Genomic DNA, 22,296 nt, shown 5'->3' with positions numbered 1-22,296 from the left:
ACAACACAGTCACGTTTTACCTTTGCAGCTGAAAAGTCAGAAGTCAAATTATCCCTGTGTTGGACAGGAATTGAAGGGATTAACGCGTTTCTAACAGACACAAACACTTAGAGCCTATTGGCCAGAGCAACGCCCCATTTGAAAGCCAAGAACAACAAAACTGATGGTAACTTTTTTGTTGCGTTGTCGCCGCTTTTTAGCCTCTTTAGCAACAGAAATAAGACCAAAACGAGGATGAAAATGCAACAACAGAGCGATGGAAAAGTGACAAAATGGGCCGAAAATGCCACAACAAAAAAGCCACAAAAGATGAGCAAAACAGCAACGAAAAAATGTCTAAGAAGTGAAGCTCTTAGCTCTTAGCTTTCAAATGAGGCCTCACGAAAGGCGTTTAGATTTGAGTAATGGAGAAAATGCGTGTTTTGCTCACTTTATCATCCCATTTTTGTTGCTTTTTCATCACTCTTTAAGCATGTTTTTGTCGCTTTTTTTGTTGTGGTATTGTTGCTTTTCCTGCACATTTTTGTCACATTTTGGAAGTCTTGTTGCTGCATCCTCGTCTTTTTTAAATCACTTTTTTGTCACTTTTTCATTTCATTTTTGTGAAGTTTATTGTTGCTTTTTCATCACTCTTTAGTCGTGTGTTTTTGACACTTTTTTAATTGCGTTTATTGTCTCTTTTTTTTGCTTTTAATTTGGGTAAAGCCAAGCTGGTGAAACTGTGCTCGGTTCACGTGGGAGTTAAAGCAGTACTAAGTAACTTGTTTACCTTAAAAAAAAAAAAATCCTTTTCGTAGTCCCTCTGGGGGTAAGTGTTAATGGGATGATTGGGGGGGTCTTTCATCTCCCCCTTGTGTCTCTGGCCAGAAAACCACACTTGCAGCTTTCTTGCACCGGGTCGGAGTCACCAGTACACACTAATGGAATCACGAAGTAGAAGCTAACAGGCTAACGGGCAAAGCTAACTAGCGGGCTAAAAAATCATCTCCAGTGCGTAATTGGATGTACAATATCGCTCTCTCCCTTTGTCTTTTCTGTCAGCGTAGTATTTACTCTCACGGACAATTAATGAGTAAAAAAACATAACATGCTATGACACCTGCAGGGGCATGAGCTACTTAGTCCTGCTTTAAGAGGTTAAGTCCGTGGATTATATGCCAATGTACAATGTACTTGACAATAACTTAGGACATGTGTTCACACCAGCTCATCAAGACTAACTCAGGACTTCTATCCTTCTAGACACACATTCATCCCTTTAACAAACAAGATCCAGTGTGATGTTAGATCAATAGTCAAAAGCTCGAACCGCATCTCCTCTTCTCATGTTCTGATCAAATGAAACACCCCTGGGGCCGCCTGTCTTTTTATTTAACACACTTTCTTTTCTTTTTTTTAATCCTCTGAAGTGTTATGGACACAAACACGCTGGATAAAAGAGATCAAGGTGTTGGGAAAGACTTTGGCTGTCGTGAGCTGCTCGCGTGTGGTCCTCCTCATGCAGCGGCTGATTTGGGGATAGTGAGAAAATGGAGGGAAAAAGTGCAGACATTTGACAATCCTTCCTCACAGTGCCCTTTGTGCTTTTTCCGCTCCCCGGAAAAATGTCCTCAAAATGCCTTCATCGTTCAGAGCCTTAAAGATGATCAAGAATCAGGAAGCTACATTAAAAAAGAAAGTGTTTGATGAGTTGGAGGCTCTATGCGGCCTGGAGGGAATGGATGCTAGTGGTCGTCCAGGTGAGAAATGATGAGAGGGAGATTCAAAATATCTTGGTCTGGTTTTAGGGTTGAATTGTCAGCCAGTACTGGACCTACATGACACAAAAGATTTATAAAAAAAAACAACAAAGCTCATGGCTATGTTTGTCATCTTTAATATTATTTTGGTCCTAACGTTGGTTGTTTGTGTTTACAGGTTTGATTATCAAGAGCTGCTCCGTAACTCCAGTTTCTGCCTCGTACCTCGCGGTCGACGTCTGGGATCCTTCAGGTTTCTCGAGGCTCTACAGGTAAAAATGTTATTAGCTTTTTAAATTCACTAAACAAAAGACTAATATCTAGGTACTGACTGAGATCTAGAGACGCCAGCATCTCGGTGGAGAGCTGCTATCACTAACAAATATGATAAATCACATGCAAAGAGAACAACTTTCCCATTGTGGTTTTGTCAACTGTGCATGAGTTAGTGTTATGAGTTTTTACCATACGGCATAACATTTCACCTCGTAAATAGAATAAAAACAAGCATTTATTTAATGACAGATGACCTGAGTCAGAGCAAGAGCAAGACATCACAAGCTTGTTTTTATGGAGTCGCTGCTTTGCTTTGACTGAACATTTTTTAATTCCCATAGTCCAGTGCAAAAGTGTGAGGCCAATCATTAGCACTTTGGCATCGCGGTCATGCTTAGGTTCACGTAAGTGTCTTGTAGAGCGTCTTTAATATGTTAACTCACTGACTGTCCAGTCAACTTATACCTGTCAACTTCCTCCGACAGTGAGAACATGTGCTCAGATAGTGCCCTGTCCGTCTCGTCGCCCTCCTCTTGATCTGATTACTATTGACAACGTGTCATCTTCACGTGCCAGAGCAGGGCCTGCTCACACTGATACCGCCTCTGCTAACCACACATGTGTTAGCTTTCATTTGCACCTCCACTAGAGCTGTCGCTCAGATGTTTTGACACCGGGCTCTCCCTCTCTCTGTGGTGTAATGCGTAGGCATCAAGTCTTCATGTATTAGCGCTGATTAAATGCAGTGTTAATTACAGAGAGCAGAAGTCGCAGAGTCAGCGTTTATCCAATCAAAGGTTGTTTATTTGGTTTTCTCCAGGACCACTAGAGTTTATTTCAAACTTGTGGGTTATGGTTCATGTCTCCAGAAGAAAAAAAGTTGAACAGCAGGAAAAGGATGTGCTAATGCAGAGAGTTTCTGCGTAAATCCTTTGTTCAGATGTGAGACTGATCTCTCTTTCAATTTCATTTAAAATAAACATCCCATTAATATTTCATCTCTTACTGTAGTTTTGAGCTGTGCAATCTCACCTTTTGTTCACTGTATTTTAATGTACAACTTCCCACCTTAAAGCTGCCTTCAGTTATTCTCCAGGATTATTGTTGGTCAGTGTCAGTGGTAAACGTTGTTTAATAATCCAATATCTACAAAACAATCGACATTTCAGGATTTCAGCTGCATCAGAGCAGGTCGCTCAGATGTTTATCACTTCACAATCTTTTGAAAACTTCTTTCACTCTGATTCAGTTAGCGCGCTAACTGTTGCTGCTACTTCTCTCCGCTTGTGTTAATGTTCACGTGGGATTGGTGCAGGAGCTGCACATGTTGGCGCTCGTCTCTGCTCCTGTGGGACAAAGTTGACATGCTGTTTCAAAGGTGGCTGCAATGTTGGACTGCAATTCTGGGCCGGCTAATGGAAGAGTTTAGGGCGGCTTTAAGTGTTAATTTCTATTCGTACAAGCTATAATCACCTACTAGGTGCTCGTCCCTTCAAAAATAAAGTAGGAAGCACTTGTTAGACCAAGTAGTTTCAACATTATCAAGCATTGCAACGGACATGCAGGAGGAATTTAATGAAGAAGAGAATCTCAACTACTCGCTATATCACTGAGTGGTGTAGGGGGCAGGGGGAGGAGCAGGACTAATCAAAGCTCTGGAACGGGTCAGTCATCATGAACTTGGCATTTCCGCAATCCTCTTTAATCTCCGCCACTCACCAGATCCACGCTCCGGCCCCACCTGAATTTTAAATGAAAATACCACACTTATCCTGGACTCATCGCCTGGCCTTTCTCCTTATTCTTCATTCACTGTAATAAGCGTACATCTTAGTCAGTGGTATAAGTTTGAAATGCTTTTTATTGCACCATTTTAACAGTTGTAAGGAAGTAGGAGTGGTATTATGTTTACATTACTCGTGTGATGTTGTTCTGTTCCCTCCAAAGGCAGCGTGCATCCCAGTGATCCTGAGTAACGGCTGGGAGCTGCCCTTCTCTGAGGTCATCGACTGGAGGAAGGCTGCCGTCATCGGAGACGAGCGACTGCTGTTACAGGTGCAATACTTACAAATAGACTGCAACACCTTTATATGATCGGGCTTTACAAACATATAGTCAGGGACCCAAACTCTCAAAACTGGGTTGAACCTGACACCGTCTGATATATGTTTTATTTGTGTTTTTTCTGTTAACTTTGACCCTAAGGACCAATAATTGGAGGGTCTGCTCTGCTGGAAATATTGCGAAAAAAAATTGTGGCCATTTTAGTGTATGTACACTGCATTTTTATCAGAAAAATGTGAAAAACGACTTTTTTCCCTCAAATCCTCAGTGGGTTGGGTAGGCTCTCAATAAATGCATTCCAGATACACAGAACACATGTGCTGAGAACATCCACTGAAAAAATCGCTCTTAAAACACATTTCTACACATTTTTGCATCAATTTAATGCAAAAAAATGTGTTGTTTTCTCACTTTTTTCCAATATTTGTATCTTTACTTCATTGGCAATCAACTATTCCACCCAGTTATGGCATCAGTCAATATGCCATTATTTTAAACAGACTGTAGACACATTCCACAGAAAAAATGATCAAAATCCGACCAAAATCATTGGATCTGTGATGATTTAAAGACCAATAAGTGATCAACAGACTCAGAGCCTCAGAACTGTCAAAAGTCACTTTTGACACTGGTCCATATTTTGGTTTAGGCCATTTCCAGCCAGTTAGATAATGATTTACACCAATGTATTTGGTATCATTGGAAAGAAGACATTGCCATGTTTCATTTGAGCCCAAAGGTTCTACTCTGTAACAATTACCTTGGTAACCATAGCTCCTCAGACTCAGATGCGAGAGCATTTTTTCACAATTTTCACAAAAAAATGTTTTACTACGTTTAATGCTGTTTCTTCCAGGAACATCACAGACACAAATCTCTGATACTGGGCAACTCTCTAGACTCTGAGGATTCAGGAAATGTATAACATGTCAGAACTTTCTCAGCTTAAGGCCTCACTGTGAGCCATGAAGTAAAAGAATGTCCACCTCATATGAGCCTCTCCCATAGAAATAAGCCTATATCTGCCAGGTTGGAACAGCTGGTGGGACTTTCTGACCAGGACAGGCCCAACGTAACTTGAAATTACATTTATGGAGAACAACAGTTCTGTATTTTTACATAAAGTTGTTCATCTATTTTTTATATTATGTAACTCTTTATCTATCCTTTACTATGCCATATACACAATATACATCTGTTGATTTCACTCCAATATACATCCCTTTAAATCTGTAAAAAAAAATCCTCAAGAATCCAAGATAATTCCAACAGTGTGTCTTTGTAGACACCACATGGTTATGCCTAAAATACTACATATTTGTTGTACATTAGATAGTAATGTGGTTGGTAATGTATTTGCTGAGGAAAACTGTGCTCTGAAGCTGGATTTTCCATAAACCACATGTTTACAATGAACAACAGCCTTTTTACTGTTTAGTAAATTAATAAAGTAAATAATTTGATGTAGTCCGTTCACTAAAGTTGGTTTATTACATCACTAATGCACGACGAGTCCCCACAAAACTAAAGCTTAGGGCTCGTCCAGGACTAAATCACAATGGCAGTCGTCTGAACAAAACAGACCACACTGGATTAAACCATTTCTCTTCGCTTTTCTGAAGTTGTTTTAAGTTCTTTGTACATGTTAAAATTGTCACACTTTAAAAATATATATATTCATGTATTTCAGTTTTGGTTATAAAGGACCTGCATCATGCTATTTTACTCATTCCAAAGTAAACTATAAACATTTATATGATATATTGTATCTTGTATAAGTATTTTCTGGGGTTATATTTCCAACCCGGAAGACAAGACACTTGGACTCAATTAACTCCGCCCCCTCTCTGCGCTCATGCAACATTAGCAGTAAAATAAATCTAAATATCACAGCAATAAGTGAAGTTACTTCATAATGCAGTTATAAGGACTTGACATCTGCCTGATATTATCGTTAGGTAAGAAAAAAGAACAGGTGTGTCCAGAGTAGGTTAGAAAGAGTTCCTTTTCACATCCTTCAGTGCAAACATGATGTCTGTTCAGACGCTCAGGGGGTGCGTTTGTTGTCTCCGCAGGGGCAGCGCGGACGTGTCAGGCACTTCCTTTTCTTTCTTTTTTAAAATTAATTAACTTTTTTTACAAATTAAAATCGGGTTTTCCAGCAGAGGGCGGAGCTGCTCAGAGCAGGATTCAGGAGGATTGCTGAGAACTGTGAGAATGAAGCCAAAAACCACTCTGGGGGTGTTTTTGATTAGGAAATAGCACAACAAAGTCGATTTTGCATGATATAGCCCCTTTAATGTTGTGTAATTTATTTATTTTATTCTCTGGCACATTGAATCTGTACGGCCCACAAGAAATGTGCTTTATTAATGATTAAATAAAAAGTAACTTTTATGACCAGAGTTTCTAGGCGCAGCCAGGGACCGAAGGGTTGCTGGTTTGGGAACCTCAGGATCTCATCTCTGCTGTTTGCAGATGATGTTGTTCTGTTGGACCTTCAGCTGCTCTGGTTTGCAGCCGAGTGTGAAGCGGACGTAATTAGTTACCTTCACAAGATGGCTTGGGGTAAGGCAGTTACATGGGAGGAGCTCGGAATAGAACCACTGCTCCTTCCTGTCAGGAGCGGCCAGATGAGGTGACTTGGGGACACATTGGATGGACTATATCTCTCTGTGGCCAGCGAATGCCTCGGGATCCCTTCAGAAGGGCTGGAGTTAGTGTTTGTGAAGAGTGATATCTGTGAATCTCAGCTTTGACTGCTGCATCCATGACCAGACCGTGGGTAAATTGTAGGAAAATGGATGGATGGGTGCAGACCTGGGTCAAGACGAGAATCCAGTAGAATCCAGTTCCAGTACTGTAGAACACCTCAGTGCTTCTAACCTAGCTTCTGGCTCAAAATCTAGAGATAGCTCCACAGGCAGCATGATGGCTCTGCTCCTGCAGGTTTCTCTGAGGCTTGAAGGATGAGTCAAATGCAGAGGGTAAATTTGGGAGTCTATGAATACATTAAATACTAAACTGGACTCCAAAGAGCATTGAAAATATTATTATTAAATATTATTAATATAAAGACAAATGCCATCAAGAACATTTCAGACATTGTAAAAAGTTGTGGATCAAGTGAGGCTGAAAAATTGAACCACACAAGGCAGGACTTGATCACCTCGACTGGGTCGTCTGGATATGAGTGTATGATGTAGAAAGACCCAAAGTACACAATGACTCCAGGAAGGATGTTTCTGAGTTGCACCAAGCTTGTTAGCACTGGCCTGAATATATTAATACAGGAGGAAGAGGAGCTGACAAGTGCAGGACACCATGCTCTGAAACAGGGACAAACCCAGGAGGCGCTGCACTGTTTTCAGAACAGCAATGAAAGCAGGCAGCCAGGTTTCCTCTGGGTACTCCTGATCTCCAAAAACATGCTGGTCAGGCAGCACACTCAGTCGCAGCGACTCAGGGCTAACCCAACACCTGAACACAATGTCAGTGTACAATTATACATGGACACAGCACTTACCTATACTTATATCCTGTGGAGCGTAGCTTCTTTTAGAACATCGTTAAAAAGTGCATTCATTTCTGTTATTCAACTTACTAAACGGTGAAACTAATATATGATAGACTCATTACATGCAAAGTGAGACATGTATGTAGGGCCTTTATTCATTATACTTTGGATGATTATGGCCCAACTTGTAAAAAACACAAATTAAAAATCTCCTAAAATTAGAATATTTTGAAAATGCCATAATCATGATAACAAACAAAAGCTTGACATATGGAACTTTGCATGTCATGAGTCTATATCATATATTAGTTTCACATTTTAACTTGAATTACAGAAATAAATGAACTTTTGAACGATATTCTAATTTTCCGAGTTTCACCTGTACTGGTAAAGGCTACAGAATACGGATATCTATTTTTTCTTTTACAATTTAAGATACAGCTTATATGATACAGAATAATTATAATTTTTATAAATGTTATTTCAAGTTACGTTGGGCCTGTCCTGGTCAGAAAGTCCCACCAGCTGTTCCAACCTGGCAGATATAGGCTTATTTCTATGGGAGAGGCTCATATGAGGTGGACATTCTTTTACTTCATGGCTCACAGTGAGGCCTTAAGCTGAGAAAGTTCTGACATGTTATACATTTCCTGAATCCTCAGAGTCTAGAGAGTTGCCCAGTATCAGAGATTTGTGTCTGTGATGTTCCTGGAAGAAACAGCATTAAACGTAGTAAAACATTTTTTTGTGAAAATTGTGAAAAAATGTACTCACATCTGAGTCTGAGGAGCTATGGTTACCACGGCAATTGTTACAGAGTAGAACCTTTGGGCTCAAATGAAACATGGCAATGTCTTCTTTCCAATGATACCAAATACATTGGTGTAAATCATTATCTAACTGGCTGGAAATGGCCTAAACCAAAATATGGACCAGTGTCAAAAGTGACTTTTGACAGTTCTGAGGCTCTGAGTCTGTTGATCACTTATTGGTCTTTAAATCATCACAGATCCAATGATTTTGGTCGGATTTTGATCATTTTTTCTGTGGAATGTGTCTACAGTCTGTTTAAAATAATGGCATATTGACTGATGCCATAACTGGGTGGAATAGTTGATTGCCAATGAAGTAAAGATACAAATATTGGAAAAAAGTGAGAAAACAACACATTTTTTTGCATTAAATTGATGCAAAAATGTGTAGAAATGTGTTTTAAGAGCGATTTTTTCAGTGGATGTTCTCAGCACATGTGTTCTGTGTATCTGGAATGCATTTATTGAGAGCCTACCCAACCCACTGAGGATTTGAGGGAAAAAAGTCGTTTTTCACATTTTTCTGATAAAAATGCAGTGTACATGCACTAAAATGGCCACAATTTTTTTTCGCAATATTTCCAGCAGAGCAGACCCTCCAATTATTGGTCCTTAGGGTCAAAGTTAACAGAAAAAACACAAATAAAACATATATCAGACCGTGTCAGGTTCAACCCAATTTAAAGAGCTTTTGAGAGTTTGGGTCCCTGACTAATAACAACAGATGGACTGAAGTCACACGGAAATGCAACTGAGTGCAACTGGACCTTAGAGCACACAGTAGGAATGTAGTAATGGTGAATTTAAACTCATTTTAAACAGTTTGACACATTAAGTGAAGTTGCTTGAACAAAAATCGAATTGCATTTATGTCTTTTTAAAAATATTATATTACACTTCTTCAACAGCTGTTTGACTCCCCTTGCGTCCGTCCTATTATTATCCATATTGGATGTGGTTTATTGTATTGCATTGCTGTGTTTAATTACCGCAGCAGACATGGCGTGATATTTACCTTCATAATGACTGTATGAGCGCGTGCCACCTGCCTGACCTACACGCCTCCTGGGCCGCCGTTGTGACTAATGAATGTGTGCCTTTGCCCACGCCCACTTTCTGATCTTTATGGGAATCAGACCATCGCAGCTGCGGCCGTCGTATTGACAGATTATGACAAACCATCCACCTGTTGCAAACTGTAATTCAATAGTGAGCAGTGATTTAGTAATTTAGCAAAACACATTTCGTGCATCATTTTTGTTTGAATGTTCACTTGGTGGCATTGGGAGTACACAATATTTCTAACTGGAGTGCTTCAAGTAGGGGGTGTACTAGTACTAGTGTACTAGTAAGTACTAGTACTAGTAACCGCAACAATATTCGCAGTAAGAGTGAATATGTAGTTAACCGTATTGACTTTATACTTAGATTTTAAATTGTGAATATCACTATTCATTAAAGAGATTAGATGCAAGTTGGTCATTTTATGCTCATCACTGCCACCTCAGGTCATACGTGTAACTGCACCTTGTATATTATGCTCGTGCATGACGATACTTTGGACCCGAAGTAACACCTTTTTCAGTGACAGTGCAGGATTTTAGAGGCAGTTGTGGTAAACAGGTCTGGGCTCATTCTACACATTAGGACACTGCTGGAACATGACAAAAAATACTTAGTTTTAACATTTTTAAACTTTGTATAGTCCCTTTAAATGATGTAATTTTTGACACGTTTTTTCAACCCCAAATCTATGCTATCTACGAACTATAACCTGTTTTTCATATGAGCATGTGATGTGATAGTGAATACATTTGGATGAATATTCCAAAATATACACACACAAAAAAAATACAAATAGGCTTCCATTCCAAAAGTGATATTTCTATTTATAGCTATTGTTTTCAATAAATGTATGTCATTTTCATCTGTCACACTGCAGAACATTTTGGCAGGAAAACTATGTGAAAAGCTCATAAAAAGATTTAAAGAATTTTAAAAAATTAAAACGTACCTTTAGGATGACAACTACAATTAATTTACTTTAAACAGTTGGCGTAACACCCCTGTATGTCAAGTACATGCATAGCCATTAGCACTTTACTTTCCAGAACAGTAATTACTCGATGATAGGATTAAAATATAACGAGATAATGGTGATAATGTTCAAGGTTATTAAATACTAAAATACTGAGCACGCGGTGATTAGCACTCTCACCTCACCATTCACCCGGTGGTCTGTGTAGGTTTTCTCCGGGTGCTCTGGTTTCCCTTATCTCTAAAAGTATGTTCAAAAGGATTCCCTCTGGCTCCAGGACCCCCCTGAGAGAATCTCTTTCCTTTCACTGTCATGGTTAAAAATGTCAAACTGGAATGTACAGACTTTACACTGTGTTAGGGTTAATGTAAAGTGTGTCCTGTTTGGATGAATAATTAGCGTGTTATTTCCATCCCATAAACACTACTGTGCTGTAAAGTGCATTTATATTTGTATTAAGTGACTGTACATCTAGTTCAGTGAAAATACTCTGCAGGCTGCAAATATGCCTTATTCCCTTCAGATTATTTTATTTCCTTGTTGTTTTGTTGCAGAATAAGATAAATTCAGATTGCAGACTCTTCCCATGCAAAAGCGACGGCACGAAGGTCAACACAAAACTTGCTTCAATCCGCCATTTTTCCCTCAGCGCGCGTGGCATTGCCGTAGAAGCAAATGCCTTCACTCCATGATAGAGTTGTAAAGTCACACTCCCCGGCTCGGATTGCTGCTGAGTGCTGACGTTTTATCTGTCTTTGGTAAACAGATTGGAGCGTCTGTGTCTCTAACGCAGATCGCTGGCCCCCGCTGAGAGACTTGAATCTCATTACTTTCAATTACATCAGAGAGCACCACAATGGAGCGCTGTTTAATATGTAGAGCGTCTACTCCCCCAGCACGCACGCACACAATCACACACAAGCACAGAGCCCCCGCAGAGATACACAAACACTATTAGAGGCAATTAGAGGGAAGAAGAGTGAGATGATTTGATTGGTGTTTATATGTCGCCTCTGAGACTAGAGCAATTACACACGGGCTCAGCTGTCGGAATGCGAGTGACGTCGACAGACACACACACACACCTGCTCTGTGGACGAGCCTTTACGACACAGAGGGATTGTGGGAGTGTGACTTTACAACTCCTTGCCTCAAGTGGAGGAGTTCAAGTGTCTCGGGGTCTTGTTCACGGCGAGTGAAAGACGGATGGTGTCGGTCTGTTGTGGTGAAGAGGGAGCTGAGTTGGGGGGCAAAGCTCTCGATTTACCGGTCGATCTACGTTCCTACGCTCACCCATGGTCACGAGATCTGGGTGATGACTGAAAGGACAAGATCGCGGATATAAGCTTTTAACCCTTTATGGGGCAAGTGACTATTTTTGGTAATTTCCGCATTCTTTACATATGGTCTCCCTGCTGCACATCAGTAAAGTAGAGAAGCATGTAGTCCTCACTCTGTGATCATAAGAGATCACAGATCCCACTTCTGTGCCATTTGACCAATCAGCAGAGACCGGTCGCACTCTAAGCTTCCTGTTTTCTCTGAAGTCTGAACAAGTGTGGCTAAATTTATGGTACATTTCTTTGCACAACTTGAAAACTAACCATGGTAAATTGATAAAACTCACACATTTTATTGGTGAATAATTGTGCTAAGTGATGATGTATAGTGAAATAAGTGAAACTACAGCATGAAAAAGGCAGGCACCATATTTGATCATACTCACTTAAACCTAAACACTTGTACATAAAAATATTGTAGTGGCAATAGTAATGACAACAAACGTTTTATCAGGATCTCTGTGTCTAGTAAACAAGATTCCATTTAATCTCTGAATATTAAATATGCCTGTATAATAGTATAATATTGTAATATTATAATATTACATTCGCAATATCTAGGATGTCATCAAAAATAATAAAACAAATAATTGTAATGATGGTAATAACATTCATAATATTAATAATAATAACAAATGCATTTGTTTGTATGATCATAATTCTCATGATGTATGCAATAGCATAAATATAAATCTTAAACACAGTTGTATGTGCCTGGGTATGGAAAAATGAATACATGAATTTTCTTATTTTCTTATTTTCTTGTTACTTGTTTAGTATCCAATAGGAAATGTAAGCAATGAAGTCCATGCGTTCCACTCATGTAATCTCATTTCCTTTTTATGTGCAAACTTCTTCTTGGTTATGGATACAGTCCTCATGTATTTCTGTAAATGGTAAACGTTTATTATGTTGAATGTGGGGTAGGCGCTCATAAGCTTCTTGCTTCAGCCTACTCCTTTCTGTGACTGGTTAATGTGTATTTGTAAATCAGGAAAATGTCGTTGCTCAAATAAAATTAAACTAAACTAAAGTTAATTTGTTTTGTCCATATTTGGACATGCCCGTTGCACCTATAATTCATACTCACAGTATTTTCTTGACAAAAGAACCAATAAACCCTAGGACTATGTTTTTATGTTGCCAAAGGTTATTTTAGTAAAGTTTTTAGGCAAACAATATTGGAGGTGACTGACCCCGCCCAATGCACGTAAGGCTCTATCACATTACAAAAGCTCTTGCCTATGACAGAAGTGATCATTCAAACATCAATCACAAAGCACATCGTCTATTGAATACCAGCACCCCCTGAGTACTTTTTGTATATTTTATATGTAAACCTTTGTATTTCTTTTACCACTTAAAGGGCAATGAACTAAAACCAGATATAGTAACTTCGCTCACATTGATTTTCTGCATGACAATGAAACATTTTGAAAAATGTTACAACATAAATAAACTTGGGAGCTCAGTCACCTGGGAGGAGCTCGGGGTAGAGCCACTGGAGGCCCGGTGGCGCAGTGGTTAGCTTCACAGCGAGAAGGTTCAGGTTTCAAACATGTTCAACAGGCCAGAATGAATGACTGAAATGAATTGAGAAGGAGCGACAGTGTCTCCCTTGTGTGGAACCCATTTGGCATCAGAAAAGGCATCAGAAGAAGAAACGGCAACACTTTGTAATAACTTCTCCTTATTCAGCCTTAACCTCTTAACTCCCACCTGAACCAAGCCCATTTTCTCCAGTTTGGCATTAACCAAATAAGTGTCAAAATAGCGACGGATGAGAACGAAACAAAAGAGGGACAAAAACATGACTAATAAAAGCAATGAAAAAGTGACAAAAACATGAAAAAATCTGTCAAACAAGGCAGCAACAACGCGAGGAAAAAGATCAATTTAGATGGGCTTTATAGGTCTTAGCTTTCAAATGAGGTGTTACTCAGGCCTATTGACCTGTAAGCTTTTATATTTGGGTAAAGCTGAACTGGAGAAAATGTGCTTGGTTAAGGTGGGGGTTAAGAGGTAAATAAATTATGAATTAACACTTACAGTGTGACTAACACTTAATAACTACTTAACTACTACAGTTAATGCTAAACTCGTAATGAATAGTTCTTCGCATTGTTAAGTCGTTATTAAGTGTTTGTCACACTTAACTATGATGAATTAAGTGTTAACTCATCATTCACTAAGGCTAAATAAGGTGTAGTCATTATGAAGTGTTAAAGGCTAACAACTAAAATTCAGTTGTTGTGGTGTGTCGTATGTAACAATCTCATGGGACAAAATTCCCCATTTGTGGACTAATGAGGATTAACTCTCATGGAGCCTGGCTGTACACTCTTCCAGCGGTAGCGACCAGGGAGACCTCAGAAGCTGCAGCCCAGAAAGAGGTTGTTTGTTTGGGTATGATGTGTGGACTGCCTGGGGTGGTCCTGCGGTTGTCCTCCCTTGATTTGGCCCGTAGCCGCTGCCTTCCCCCAGGCATCAGTGGGCATGAGACGATCCCAAAATCACACACCGTCCAGGGCAATGCAACTGGGACATCCACTCTTCCCTCGGGCACAGAGAAGCAGGATACAGCAGGAGTAAGCAATGCCAGTCCGACAAAACTCTGGATGTGTTTTATAGCTATTATCCATCACTATTTGGGGCGAAACTGAGGTCATAGCACAACGGAAATAGAGAGATCTCCCCGGCTCTTTAGAGAGTTCTATTTTCTACAAGTACAGAAAAAACGAATGTGGCTCGCAAAAAGAAAGTTTCTCGAGTAAACTGTGAATCTGTGAAGTCCCTCACTCGTAAAGAAAGGAAATGGCAACAAACAACAATGAAGTCATCTGGACTAAGAAGAAGTTGAAGAAGTTTGCCAATTTCGCGACTAAAAGAATTGACTTATTTTCTGTTCCCTTTGTCTCAACAGTGGCTAAAATCAGAGTTAATCTTCCTGCCTGTCATCTCTGTCTGTGTGCAGGTGCCCTCCATTACCCGGTCTGTGGTCCGTGACAGGATCCTGGCTCTGCGCCAACAGACACAGTTCCTATGGGACGCCTACTTCTCCTCGGTCGCCAAGATTGTCCTGACCACACTGGAGGTACGTTATGAAACTACAGTGTGCCACAGATATTGGAATCCCTTTGTAGTAAAATACAGTGGTGAGGTGTGGATAATATGCTTGTTTACCTTAAATCCTTTTCGTAGTCCCTCTGGGGGTAATACAAATGTTAGTGGGATGATTGGGGGGTCTTTCTCTTCCCTCGGTGTCTCTGGTCAGAAAAACACACTTGCAACTTTCCGAGCCAGAGGCACAATACACACTTGGAATCACGAAGAAGGAGCTAAAAGGCTAACGGGCAAAGCCAACTGCAGGCTAGCACCACTTTAGTATTATTAACAGCCAAGTTTGAGTGACAAAATTGAGTTGTGGCACAATGTACAATATCCCTCTCTCCCTTTGTCTTTTCTGTCAGCGTAGTGTTTACGCTCACAGACAATTAATGAGTAAAAAACGCATTATGGCCTCTATGAGTTACTTAGTTCTGCTTTAACATCAGTTGTTAAAGCAGATGGTACCATCCTTTTTTTTCCAGGCTGATTCATGACACGCTTAATTCCCCCTTCATCTCCCAACACTTAAGTATGAAATGTTTTCTTGCGTGTTTGCTTTTAGATAATTGTTTAGAACCATCTACGCTCTTATGTGCAGAGGGTGCCGATATCAGTAGAAGGCCCTTTACCTGCTTTTATTAACCGCAGTGGATATAAGATCCAAAATATATTGCTCTGTCTATGCCAGGGCTTTACATAATCAGCCTGTCTTCACTCTTCTTAGCTGCTCTAGGCTCAGCTCTCTCTCCCAAAGTAAAACTTTTGGAGGAAATCTCTAATTCTTGGTGATATTTTTGACCTCTGGATCCTGTGCGGCTCAGCTCAGTCTGCCCCCACATTTACTTTGACTTCATATTGATACATTTATGTCCATGGGCGATGCACACTCTGGGCTGTTTATTGACCACGCAACCCTGAATAGGCTGAGTGCACAGTGAGTCTTTAGCTCACGACAAGCGTCAATACTTATGCTTAGTTATTTTTGTCTTATTTTTCCTGATATATAATGTTTACTATAATTATACATTCCTCTAGCAAAGTCACATATAGTATTACTAATAATGTATTGTGTATTGCACTTTACAAGTTCACAATGACAACACAATGACAGTAGACACAAGAGCTACCTCGTCTCAGAAAACATGGGTGATATTTTTAGAATTATGTCTCCCCCCCCAAAAAAAGTGTAGAAAAACAAACCAAAAGTAAGTGTATTAAGCAAAAAACATTGCTTTTCTAAACACAATAACAACTCTTCTAAATATCTAACATTTCTGTCACTGTATTTCAAAACACCATATGGCTGCAGTTCTGGTCCACAATATGGGACGGCAATCTGCCCCATTTCTCCATGAGAGTCCTCTCACGCAATAATCCAGTACAGTTTTTTCCTCACCAAAAACAATTTCACCTTCCAAGTTCCACCAGGTCTAGATCAAGATCAAATCACAGCTTAACCGGGTCAGACCTGAATTTGACTAAACTATAAGTAAACCGGGCATTACTGCAGCATAATCGAATTAAAGTCGCCTTAAAATACAGTACCCTTGTAAACCACCAATAGACGAATCTTTGCACAGTAAGTAGATGATCTGCAGTACTGACCCTCAAGAAGAAAGGTTTTGCAATAATAATCTTGTGTATGTGTGAAGGCCATGTGCGGTGTTGTTATAGTACAATAGTGGGGAGATGTAGCGCACAGTAGATTTCTTCATTGCAGAATTGTGTATTGTACAGTGCCTCTCGAAAGTATTCATACACCTTGGACTTTTGCACATTTTGTCATGTTTACAACCCTAAACATAAAGATTCTATTTTTTAATTTTTTACTGAACGTTCACACACAAGTTACAGACAAATGACCCTAAACACAAAGCTAAATCTACAATGGAATGGTTCAATAAAAACATATTAATGTGTTAGAATGGCCCAGTCAAAGTCCTGACCTAAATCCTATTGAAAATCTGTGGAAAGATCTGAAAACTGCTGTTCACAAACGCTCTCCTTCTAATTTGACAGAGCTTGAGTTGTTTTTTAAAGATGAATGGGCTAAAATGTCAGTCTCTACATGTGCAAACCTTGTAGAGTCAGACCCAAAAGACTTGCTGCTGTTATTGCGGTAAAAGAGGGTTCACAAAGTATTCATTCATGCTGTATGAATACTTATGCACGTCCCACTTTTCACTTTTCTATTTTTTGAAAAATTACAGAATCATGTATCATTTTGCTTTCACTTCACAGTTGTCGGTTACTTGTGTGTGAACGTTCAGTAAAAAAATAAAAATAGAATCTTTATGTTTAGGGTTGTAAACATGACAAAATGTGCAAAAGTCCAAGGTGTATGAATACTTTCGAGAGGCACTGTATATTGTAGGTGTGTGTTAGGCCTTGTGTATATGTGGCTTCTCCAAAGCCCATGACGGCTGGAGGCTCGTTCTGTGACCTCTGCCATGATGCGTCTGATCGGCGTACGAGATCCTTGATTCTCGCCTCTGGGACGTCCCGGCCCTGGATACTCTCACAATCATTCCAATAACGTTGCCCTTACTGCCGTCTTCATTAGCATACGGCCACATAAACACCGGCGTAACGAGCACATCTTCATACAGTGGTTCAGGGCGAGATTACAGCCCGCAATTTGATCTTCTTCAATAGTTAAACCTTCAGCGCTATCAATATTATTACAGCTATAAACTGACTGGGAACATCACTGTGGGCTTTGGAGACCTGCAGTTTGGACCATTTCCAGTTGGACGCCAGAGGAATCACTGATGTGGGCAGAGACGACAGAGAAGAAATGGCTTTGAAGTAAATCCCGTCTGCAGCCTACAGGGATGAGAAATTAGATGTTATTAATTTTCTTTATTCACAGCTACTGTATGTGTTAATCGTTTTGAATTATGCAGTGTATTTTTAACTTGATAGTAAGCTTGATAATAGATGGATTTATTTTATTAAGTATATTTAATAAAGATGTTTTGATTAAGGGACGGTTTGCAATTGTAAAAATTATAAAATGATTAGGTTGTATTTACATTAACAATTCGATGGGAAAAGATTATGGGCCTGATCTTGTGCCTCTAAATGCAGGCTGTAAATAAGTGGGTGGAGCGGGGCTGTACATGGGCTGGACAGACACCCATGGCCAACGGCGATGTTACAGTATGTACTGACGTGGTCCATCCCTGAGCGTTTTCCTCCTACAGACTTGAATATTTGAATGCAGAACGGGGGCGTTTGAGCTCTTGTAGCGCACTCAGTCAGCCTTTTTTTTCTTCTTCTAAGCGATGCCCTCAGGCCACTGGCCACAAGCACTGATGCAGCAGCTTAAGTAAAGTCAACACTTCATTTCCTCTTATTTTTATGTGTGTATTTTCCCTTGCAGACACGACTGATCAATGTGTAAATATATGTGTCCAAAACAAAATATCCGTATCAACATTTTTGAACCATTCATTCTTTTATTACCAGGGCATATTACAGGTCCTAGAGAGCGTCTGAAATTTGGCGCAGGTCATTGACAGCCGTGTGCGGTATCGTCCAGATGTGCTGAGGTCTGGCAGGCCCCACCAGGCAGCACCAGGCACCAGGCTAAACGGGTGAAATGAGCCGTGCCTGATAACTGTAGTAAACCCCATACAGAACTGTGTGTGTGCGCCAAGCTAATTCTCCACACTTCAGCAGACAGCTCTGAGTTAAAGAGAACAAATACAAACAATGTGCCAGGAATATGTTTTTATGGGTAAATAAGTGTGTGTAAAATAATAGAGATGAGCTGGCGGTGTTACCGATCCTGCAGCTCTCCAAGAACTGTCAATGGAAAAACGACATTGTATAGATGGTGTGAGTCTGAGTCAGATGAGGTTATGGATGCATCCTCCCGCAGTGAGCTGGCGCCACGTCTCTCCCTTTGGACCGGACCGGGCTGCAGACCGCTGACCAGCAGCTGTCACCTCTGCTAAAAGGCATCACGGATAATATTAGCCTCATAACTAATGGACTCCTCGTGTTGGGAGCAGCCTTTGCCCCAGCCCTCTCAGGTGCGCGTTGTGTCACTCGTCCCGCAGGCGCTGAAGTAACAGGGCTAAACCGGGCGGCCCCTTGTCTGAAGTGCGGGAGGAAAGGGCTGCAGGTGTAAATCAGGTTAATTATTCCTCGGGGGGGAAAGAGTCATTCGTGACAACAGTGGAAGAGTCAATGAAGGCGCAAAGATCAAAGGTGTTCTCAACCAACGAATGATACGCTCTGACTGAACTCCCATGTTTTGAATGTTTCTTTCCAGATCATCCAGGACCGCGTGGACTCGCATATCTCCAGAAATCACTTGTTGTGGAACTCGCTACCCGGAGGTCTCTATGCACTCCCCCAATACTCCACAGACCCCTCGCAGTTCCCCTTTTACTACCACAAGCTGGGTGAGTGGAAAGGTTTTTTGAAAAGCTTTTGCCTCCCGTGAGTGATGTAGAATACTTTAGGTAAGCGTTTTGTGGCACATGTGTTTAGATATACTCTAGCAAAACAATGATTTAACACTTTTGACACCAGAAAAGTCACCACACGTCATCCGCATAATCCTGTCAGACACGTGTATATTGGAAATAGTTGCAGTGTCAAAAGTTCACAAGCTTGAGCTATAGGGAAAAGTCATGCAAAAGTTCCACCATCCTCTATACGTGTCCGTGGGCGTGCGTGTGCGTGCGGCGTCTCTCAGTGGACCGCTGTAACTCAGATCGATGTTTGGCTTTCTCTGAGGAGCTGTGGACTCAGGGGTTAGCCGGATCGAGGAAGAGGGAATTGTGGGATATTCGCAGAGATGGGCTGCGGTAAATCTCTATTTTAGCCTGCCGCCTCGGTCCCCGTCGCCAGTGCTGCTGCTGCTGCCGCCGCCGCTGCTGTTCGGGGAATAAAGTTGCGCCGAAGTCGTGCCGTAACTTTTGATGGCCAAGCAGCTGCAAATTTGGCCCCAAAGTTTCACTTACTGTGACAGGGTGGTCTTCTGGAACCGAGGGAAGATCTTTATGTCACACTGTATATTAACTTTACTGTGCTATTTGCCCAGGCCACATGAGCTAAGTGCAGAGGTGGGATAACATAACAACTATAACATTCAGCAACCTTTTTAAGATTTCCTGCAGTATGAGCTCAAGCCCTGACACTGTTATCTTAACATGCTTTTATTGATATACTGATGTAGGAGCTTGCTACTGGTCTGAGTTCATATGGATAAATAAGAGACACTTTTATTGGAATACCATTAGTATCTGGAGGGAAAAGTTGTTGTGTGTCAGGGTTATGTTGGTGATACAAAATGCTTGAAAAAGTTGAAGTTTATTTATGGAGTGCCCCTTGAGCTGTGCCATCGTGTTTTCAAGGAGGTCCATAAGCTTGCTCCGTAGTCCCCCCAAACCTCTCCAATATACTGAGACACACACACACAAAAACCAAAACGAAATATAGTCAAAAGGAAACAAAAATGAAACTTTGAGACAAGTAACAAAACAGACTTATACATATTCCAAAAAACTAAACTAAAAGTGCAAAAATACAGTTAAAAAGTAATAGAAAATACAAAAGAAGGAAGGAGTTTAAAGGTGTGAAAATAATGAGGATCTAAATAAACCAAACCATGCTAAAGAATGAGTGGATAAAGGTAAACCGTTCCAATCCAAAGGGCCCTTGAACTGAAAAGCTCTTTATTTAAAAAGTAAGAGTAAAAGTAAGAGAGTGAGCACTTCTTTACAATGATGAAAACGTGGAATATAAAAGAGAGTGAGTACCTCTAAGTGAATATGTGGATGTTAATGGGATACGAAGTTGCTCAAGATACTTAAAAAATAAACATTATTGAAATAGTTCACTATTTCTAACTATTTTAGTAATCGATTAATTGTTTTCAAGTGAACACAAACTCAAATAGAACAAAAATGACATGAAAACGTTTTTATTTCGGATGGAAACCTACTACAAACCCATAGGGTATGTAGTGTTTTGTACATTGAAAATGTAATAAATATCCATCTGTGTCTCATCCAGTCAGAAGCAGAATTGGCACTAGGAGCCTCCAAAAGCACTCTCTTTGAGTTTACTCCATCAACATGTCCTCAAGCGGCGCCGCTTTAGCTTAATGTGATTTAAAAAAAAGGAAAAAATTAAATTTTCATACACCATTCATAACTAAGAGATTAATCGAATAATTGTAAAATCAATCGGTAGATTAATTAGTAAGTTGCAGCCCTATAATCCAGTGATAATGGTGTTTGTTTTATCGCTGCAACTAGTTATGTTTTCCAAGAAAATGCAATGATGAGTTCTGTTTGGACATTTCAAAAGAAAACCTGCACAGGGTGTTAAAAGAATATTAAGTGGCCTAAGATACAAATCGAATATGTTATTGATAAATAGTGTCAGAATAATGGTCGATGGGCAAAACCAGCTGAGTAATCACTCTTTTTCTGACTTCCTGCGTGGTATAATTAAGATATAGTTCACTTCTAAATTGAAAGTTGTAGCTACATTTTTAGTCAATTTGATGTCTTAGGGGAGTTGTGGCAATCGCTTTGGTCGCCTATGCCCATTATGCGCATCATTACTATTGCCATAGGGATTAACACAGCACAGATAAAATACTGTCCATGCACTTGAATCGTAAACCAGGCATCGGTTCCGGTCCTTCCACTTAAACTCTTGCTCCAAATCTTGTTTAAAAGTACTTTATCTAGTTACATCCTCCACGACCACAATGACTTAAAACAATATTATTTACCGATAGCAGTGACATAATACTCTGCCAGGACAGTAGCTGAAATGTGAACCAGGGCAGATCGGGCTGGAGTCGGTCATGTGTGATCGCAGGACAGGCTGGTAGTGTATTTGGGGATCGGGGAACACACACGCACACACACACACACACACACACACACACACACACACACACACACACACACACACACACACACACACACACACACACACACACACACACACACACACACACACACACACACACACACACACACACACACACACACACACACACACACACACACACACACACACCCACACACACACACACACACACACACACACACACACACACACACACACGACGGCGCGCATAAGGATAAGTGGACGGGGAGTGCTCTTTAGTGCTGCTCCATCCATCTGGCTGACACGCCGCCCCTGACCAGCCCCTCTCAGGTGGGCTCAGCCGTATTTATGGGAGCGTGAGGTCTACCCTTGTGGTGCAGGTCATATAAATAAACTCAGACCTGCTGTCTCTCAGTGCTTTCACTGGACCGGAGCAAGAAACGCCTTCAAAGACTTGGCTGGGTTCTAGTGTTACCTAAATGCTGCATTAGAAAAAAAATAGACAAAGCAAGATATACTCTAAGTATTACATTTC

General features: G+C 40.5%; 1 protein-coding gene across 1 annotated transcript in view; it reads left to right on the top strand.

The window, feature by feature from the left end:
- The window catches only part of LOC306974647 (exostosin-1), a 154,314-nt gene that overhangs the window by 102,344 nt on the left and 29,674 nt on the right, over window positions 1–22,296 (top strand). Inside the window, exons 4-7 of the mRNA XM_079572017.1 lie at window positions 1,918–2,011; window positions 3,963–4,070; window positions 14,761–14,880; window positions 19,177–19,309. Coding sequence (XP_079428143.1) covers window positions 1,918–2,011; window positions 3,963–4,070; window positions 14,761–14,880; window positions 19,177–19,309 — 455 coding nt within the window. The remainder of the gene's footprint in view (window positions 1–1,917; window positions 2,012–3,962; window positions 4,071–14,760; window positions 14,881–19,176; window positions 19,310–22,296) is intronic.

The sequence above is a fragment of the Gobius niger genome, assembly GCF_951799975.1.
Source record: "Gobius niger genome assembly, chromosome: 15".
In the NCBI taxonomy this organism is placed as follows: Eukaryota; Metazoa; Chordata; class Actinopteri; order Gobiiformes; family Gobiidae; genus Gobius; species Gobius niger.
Note: the sequence above shows the minus strand (reverse complement) of the source record. Positions and strands in the feature narration are given on the sequence as shown.